This window comes from Engystomops pustulosus, chromosome 4 (genome assembly GCF_040894005.1).
Source record: "Engystomops pustulosus chromosome 4, aEngPut4.maternal, whole genome shotgun sequence".
Taxonomy (NCBI): Eukaryota; Metazoa; Chordata; class Amphibia; order Anura; family Leptodactylidae; genus Engystomops; species Engystomops pustulosus.
In genome coordinates, this window is record NC_092414.1 from 26,875,130 (window position 1) to 26,882,006 (window position 6,877).

The window sequence follows — 6,877 nt, forward strand, 5'->3', positions numbered from 1 at the left end:
AAAAATCTATAACTTTTTTATTTTTCCATGTACAGAGCTGTGTGATGGCTTATTTTCTGCGTAACAAATTGCACTTCGTAGTGATGGTATTAAATATTCCATGCCGTGTACTGGGAAGCGGGAAAAAAATTCTAAATGCAGTGAAAATGATGAAAAAACACATTTGCGCCATTTCTTGTGGGCTTGGTTTTTTACAGCTTTCACTGTGCACCCCAAATGACATGTCTATTTCATTCATTGGGTCAATACGATCACGGGGATACCAAATTTGTATAGGTTTTATAATGTTTTCATACATTTACAAAAATTAAAACCTCCTGTACAGAAAAAAAATTCTTCATTTTGCCGTGTTCTTGCGCTAATAACTTTTTCATACTTTGGTGTATGGAGCTGTGGGTGGTCTCATTTTTTGCGACTTCTGATGACGTTTTTAATGCTTCTATTTTTAGGACTGTTCGACATTTTGATCACTTTTTATAGAATTTTTTCTATTTTTCAAAATGGCAAAAAAATGCCATTTGCGACTTCGGGCGCTATTTTCCGCTACGGGGTTTAACGCAGTGAAAAACGGTTATTATATTTTGATAGATCGGGCATTTTCGGACACGGCGATACCTAATGTGTTTATGATTTTTACTGTTTATTTATATTTATATCAGTTCTAGGGAAAGGGGGGTGATTTGAATTTTTATGTTTTTTTAATATAATTTTTTTTTTTTTACTTTTATTTATTTTTTTTACTATTTTACAGACTCCCTAGGGTACTTTAACCCTAGGTTGTCTGATTGATCCTACCATATACTGCCATACTACAGTATGGCAGTATATGGGGATTTTGCATACCATCTATTATAATGTGCAGATCGCACATTATAATAGATGGCCTCGATCATGACAGCCTGGGATCTTTGTGTGATCCCAGGCTGTCATGGCAACGGATCGCCGCTCCCCGGTGACGTCACGGGGAGTGACGATCGGAGCCAAGATGGCGGCGCCCACGCGCCGCCGGCTCTTTAATGCCGCCGGCAGCTTTGCCGGCGGCAATCAAAGGGTTAACACCCGCGATCGGTGCAAGCACCGATCGCGGGTGTTAGCGACGGGCGTTTGCTTCATTATGAAGCAAATGCCCGGTGAGTATGAAGAGGGCTCAGCCTGTGAGCCCTCTTCATACTCCCCCATGCGCAGTAAGACGTAAGGGTACGTCTTATTGCACTATGGGGTTAAAGATCTTATCCTGGATGAGTGGAAGGATTCGGAAAAACGCTTAACAGTTCCCAAACTTAACAAACCGACTATTGTTTGACCCGGAAGAGACAAAGATCTGGGATAATGTACCTAAGGTAGATGTTCCTATAGCCAAGGTAGTCAAGAAAACTGATCTTCTGTTTGAAGATTCCACTCAGCTAAAAGATGCCATGGATCGGAAATCAAATTGTCTGCTTTGGGAAACCTCAATGGCGACACTAAAAATGGAAATAGCAACTACCTCGATGTCCCGTACTCTTCTCTTCTGATTAAGACAGCTTGAAGATCATCTTAGAGAAGGTACGTCTGGAGAAGAAATTTTAGACTCTTTTCCGTTACTAAAATCACTTGCGGCTTTTCTAGCGAATGCATCAGCAGAATCCATTCGTTTCCCAGCAAGAGAAGCTGCATTATCAAATGCGACTAGAAGAGCACTTTGGCTAAGGCTGCATTCACACTACAGTATGGGGGACGTATATACGGCCAACGTATATGCGGCCGATATAAGTCCCCCATACACTTCTATGGGCTCGCGGCGCCCTACGGGAGCGGTACGGTGCAGCGCACGTGCGGCACCGTATCACTCCGTAGCCCGGGAAAAGATAGGACATGTCCTATCTTTTCCCGTATTACGGCCCCGCGGCCATACATCTCTATGGAGAGGGGCGGGGGTGAGCTGCGCTCACCTCCTCCTCCTCTCCCCGCGCTGCCGTGTGCCCGCCGTGCTACGGTGCGGCGGGCTCACGGCAGTGTGCATGCAGCCTAAGGCAGTGGTCTGGAGATGTGCAATCTAAGGCGAAGTTATGTAGCCTTCCATTTTCCGGTGACTTTTCTGTTTGGATCATAATTGGATGAAATCCTAGACAAATAAAAAGGGATTTCTGGAGGCTAGACAACAACCTAAGAAACAGTTTTTTTTGTAACTTCCGATAAACCAAAGAACAGCCAAAGTTCAAAAATAGACCTGGAAACAGGGATTCTGGAATACATCTAGAGGAGGGAAGGGCGAGCCTTTTCTTTTAATTTTCCCAAACAAGCAGAAGAAAAGACAATGACGCCAGAGTGGGGAGAAGATTGAAAAATTTTCTCCCCCAATGGGAACATATAACATCAAACAGGTGGGTACTCTCTATAATCAAAAATGGTTATTCTTTTAGAGTTTGTATCGCCTCCTCCTCATCGGTTTATTCTATCCAGGCAGGTTATTATGTCACTTTTGGAAGGAAGTATCCGGCATGTTGAAGCTGAACATGATCAGTCCAGTCCATCCAGAAGAAAAAGGTACGGGTTATTGCAGGCGGTCCCCTACTTATGGACACCCGACTTACAGGCGACCCCTAGTTACAGATGGACCCCTCTGACCACTGTGACCTCTGGTGAAGCTCTCTGGATGTTACTATAGTCCCAGACTGCGATCATCAGCTGTAAGGTGTCTATAATGAAGCTTTATTGATAATCCTTAGTCACATTACAGCAAAAACTTTGAAACTCCCATTGTCACCGGGGCAAAAAAAAAAAGTCTGTTACTATAATTATAAAATATACAGTTTCGACTTGCATACAAATTCAGCTTAAGAACAAACCTATAGAACCTATCTTGTATGTAACCCAGGGACTGCCTGCATTCTCCTTTATTTTTTATTTAAAAACCAAATGGACTCATTACAAATTTGAAATCTCTGAACAGATGGGTAACAAATGTCAAATTCAAAATAGAATCGGAAAGATCTGCCACTCCATTCATATCTTACAAAACCCTTTTATGCACCTTGGATCTCAAGGATGCATATTATCATGTGCCTATTCGCCCAGAGTCACAGAAATACTTACGGTTTGCAGTATTATCTCCGTCGGGGGAAGAATTTCATTTTCAGTTTACAGCATTACCCTTTGGGTAAGTCTTGGCTGCCCCTATCTAGACGACTTCCTACTGATAGGAGACTCGGTAAGCCACTTGGAAAATCAGAAGGACACAACAATAGAAGTGCTACAATCTCTGGGCTGGATTATAAATTTAGAAAAATCAGATCTGGTCCCAAATTACATAAAAGAGTTTTTAGGGGTATCACTGAATTCTGTAACACAAACCTCCAATCTCCCACAGGAAAAAATGGACAAGCTACTTGGAAAGATCAGAAATTTTCAAAAGAAGAAGTCTGTTTTGGTTTGGACAGCAATGGGTCTTCTGGGGACCATGACATCATGCATTCAGAGTGTGGCCTGGTGCTAAAATCACTCAAGGACTTTGCAATCATGGATCCTTTCAAAATGGCACAGAAACCATCACCACTTATATTGGCCGTAAGTAATTCCCTCATAAGTTAAAATGTCATTGAATTGGTGGCTAAGTGAGTTGCAAGCCTTGTCTATCTGTGGGCCCTATTTGTCAATCACAGAAGATAGGATTACGCTTAAGCTTCACAGCAATTTTTTTGCCTAAAGTTGTTTCTTATTTCCATAGGAATCAGGAAATTATTTTGCCAACGTTTTGTTATCATCCAAAATATCCTATGGATTAAATATCTTGAAGCTTCCAGTACTTGGAGAAAGGATTTAAATTTATTTATTCAATTTGCAGGAAAAAATAAAGGCAAGAAAGCTTCAAAGGCCACGATTGGGCGATGGATTACAGATGCCATCAAGGAATGCTATAAAATTAAGTGTTCCGCTACCACTCTCAGTCAAAGCCCATTCTACTAGGGCTAGATCTACATCTTGGGCTGAGAGAGGAGGAGCATCTATTGAAGAAATCTGTAAAGCTGCCACATGGAGCACAAATATCACATTTGTAAGGCACTATAGACTGAACGTCTCAGCTTCCAGAGTTCTTCAGGCTGTGGACCCTCCCTAACTGGGCATAATTTGGTATGTGTCCAGGGGGCCGTCATGGGGGACAATATGGAAAAAAGGAATTAGTCACCGTGACGGCCCTTAGATTTTCCCTCCCATTTGTGGAAAGAAAGTTGATATTATTACCTATGTATGTGAAATTAACATACTAAATAAAATTGAGGTGACACCTATACTGGTGTAGTTATTTGGTAAAACACTGGTGGGAGGTTGAGGCTGGGGCCTTTTCATGCTGTTAATTTCCAGTCCCTACAGAGGAAGGGGAAGCAACCTCCAGGCGGCCGTCATGGTGGACTTATGGAAACCGAATGACCGGTAAGGACTAATTCCTTTTTTTGTGCCACGTGGTGGGTATTTTCATACCCTCTGTTTCTATGAGAAGTTATTATGGTTATTGTGCTGCATCCACTTGTATGTTGCATATTAGTATTTATGGAATATTTACTATTCTGGAATTATTACTACAGCCATGTGGTAGTGTTAAAGGGGCTGGCAACCAATTACTATGTTCTGCCACCACATTATGGCCATAGGTCCCCATACACACTGCAGATATCCTGAGCAATCCCCCCTCCCCCCTTATTTTCTATTGAGTACAGAACATTTTAGGATCAAATCTACTATTAGGCCTACGCTACTACACTGCTACATCCACGGGGCGGCGCCACTGACTACAGGATCGGTGACTCACATGAGAATCCTCTAACACAGTGGTTCTCAACCTTTCTAATGCTGTGACCCCGCAATACAGTTCCTCATGTTGCAGTGACCCCAAACCATGTACAAGAACATTGTATTTACACCAAAAACGCAATAAAATCGAGGCTCCGATAGCTTTAGGCGACCCCTGTGTTTTGGTCGTTCGACCCCTGCCGGGGTCGCGACCCACAGGTTGAGAACCCCTGCTCTAACACTTTCCTTGTATAACAGGTGATTGTACCAACTAAGGAGCTGGTCCTGGCTGGCAAAGATGCCACCGCAGAGTATGATGAGCTGGCAGAACCACAGAATTTCCAGGATGACCCGGAGTGAGTCTATATCAAAAAATAAATTGTAGCATTGGTTTTAACCCTTTTTCATCACCAGGACATATTTTGCAGTTCTGTTCTGCTCGTCCTTAAAGGACATCTACCACCAGGACTGAATGGAGCCTGGAGCCCCTCGGGCTCATTTGCATAAACACCTATGGAGACTGCATCCCCTTAGGCTCGTTTGCATACAGTCCTTCATGCTGGTGGTAGATGTGCTTTAAATGGCGGTAACTTTGGAAAAGCTTTTTTTTAATAATGACATGTGAGACTGTAACAGATGCAGGGGGTGCAAGTATTTCTGATACTGTCAGCTCTGTCTCCCTGCAGCTTCTCCATTCTGCTTTCAGTTAACAGGATGGGGGGAGGGGGGGCTTCTGGTACTAAATAGGAGATTATCTCCCTTTAACAGGGTAGATATCCACTGTTGGTCAAGAATTGTGGTATAAAAAAATATTTGACTGAAATGTAACAGTGGATATCTCTGGCAACATTCTTGCCTTTAAGATGACACCAGAACTGTGTTTCGAGTTGCCCTGGTTCAAAAGATATAGCTGTTTGACATCCGCCACTGTCTTTAGTCCTGCCTTCAAACTCTCAGTGGATCTTTGTTTACATGTCTGAGCTCAGCTGAGTAGGAGGAGCTGTAGCAGGAGAGTTAATACTCGTCCTGCTCCCTCCGCTTTCTTAAAGGCTGGTCTTGTAGTGAAGATACTAGGACATGCCATCCCTTCATAAGTTGGGAATACGTCTTTCAGCAATTTCTAAACTGCACGTTCACCCCTCTGGTTAATCTCCTGCCTCCCGTTTCATCTCTCCTGCAGCGTGGTCGCCTTCAGAAAGGCTAATAAAGTCGGCGTCTTTATCAAGGTGACTCCTCTCCAAGAGAAAGAAAAGGTGATTGTGAGCTTCAAGCTGAGACACGACTTCAGGAACCAGCCCACCCCCATCCGACCGGCAGAAGACACCGAATCCAGCTCTGAGGCCGTGTGGCTGAGTCATCACGTGGAGCTGGACCTGGGGCCCGTGGTACCTGCCGCCCCTTAGTGTTATGGGTTCCTGCGCAGGAAAGGGTTACTGGGCCGCACGCTCATGAGAAATGGCTGCTTTATGCACTTGTTCTGGGAGGATTGTGCACAGGTTGTGCCCAGGAGGTAATAACTTGTTGTGTCATCTCTGTGATCCCTTTAACCAGGGGGAAAGACACTGAGTAAGAGGCACAGACGCATGAAACCATAGGGAGACCTTGTATCATTACTGATGAGGAATTAGTATTTGTTATTTATCTACTGGGGATCCCCCAACATATAAGCGGGGGCAGGGGAACTAATGACAAGTCACTGCCCTCCTCTTCCTCAGTAATCTCGTGCTTGCACTTTCATCTGCAGCCTACAGGGGTCACTATACTTGTAGTTTACCATATTTACTAAAACCGGCTGCATTTTACCCAAATAGCCCTGGCATTAGTTATTTACATCTAGCATAGCATTTATGGAAATTAAATATACATATATTATTTCTATTTCTAGAAGGTTGTTACTGAGAAGCGTATGGTCAGAGGCTGGTGATATCTCACATTAATGGCTCGGGGGGTATCCTGCCTAAAAGTACATCCACCATCAAGGACACCAAGCACTTACACACTGGTGTGTGCCCCCTCTGGCAGGATCCATCCCCCTTTAGCTTCTTATGCCCTTGGTTTTTTAGGATAAAAGGCTTTAAAAAATTATGCAAATGAGCATGACTCTATTAAA

General features: G+C 43.5%; 1 protein-coding gene across 2 annotated transcripts; it reads left to right on the forward strand.

The window, feature by feature from the left end:
• The first annotated feature begins 2,449 nt into the window (after nucleotides 1-2,449).
• On the forward strand, nucleotides 2,450-6,599 carry LOC140128912 (dynactin subunit 4-like). Of its 2 annotated transcripts, XM_072150605.1 has the most exons (4): nucleotides 2,450-2,526; nucleotides 3,350-3,546; nucleotides 5,026-5,123; nucleotides 5,948-6,599. In XM_072150605.1, the coding sequence occupies exons 1-4, from the start codon at nucleotides 2,481-2,483 to the stop codon at nucleotides 6,168-6,170; spliced, it is 564 nt and encodes a 187-aa protein (XP_072006706.1). In that variant the 5' UTR covers nucleotides 2,450-2,480; the 3' UTR covers nucleotides 6,171-6,599. The 2 variants fall into 2 exon arrangements, with proteins under 2 accessions (XP_072006706.1, XP_072006705.1); XM_072150604.1 differs by lacking the exon at nucleotides 2,450-2,526 and having other exon boundaries at nucleotides 2,970-3,546.
• The last annotated feature ends 278 nt before the right edge of the window (nucleotides 6,600-6,877 follow it).

Coding starts and splice junctions, on each gene's coding strand:
- LOC140128912 (XM_072150604.1), top strand. CDS start 3,028: ATGCATATTATCATGTGCCTATTCGCCCAGAGTCACAGAAATACTTAC. Junction 3,547..5,025: donor CATCACCACTTATATTGGCC/GTAAGTAATTCC, acceptor CTTGTATAACAG/GTGATTGTACCAACTAAGGA. Junction 5,124..5,947: donor AATTTCCAGGATGACCCGGA/GTGAGTCTATAT, acceptor TCTCTCCTGCAG/CGTGGTCGCCTTCAGAAAGG.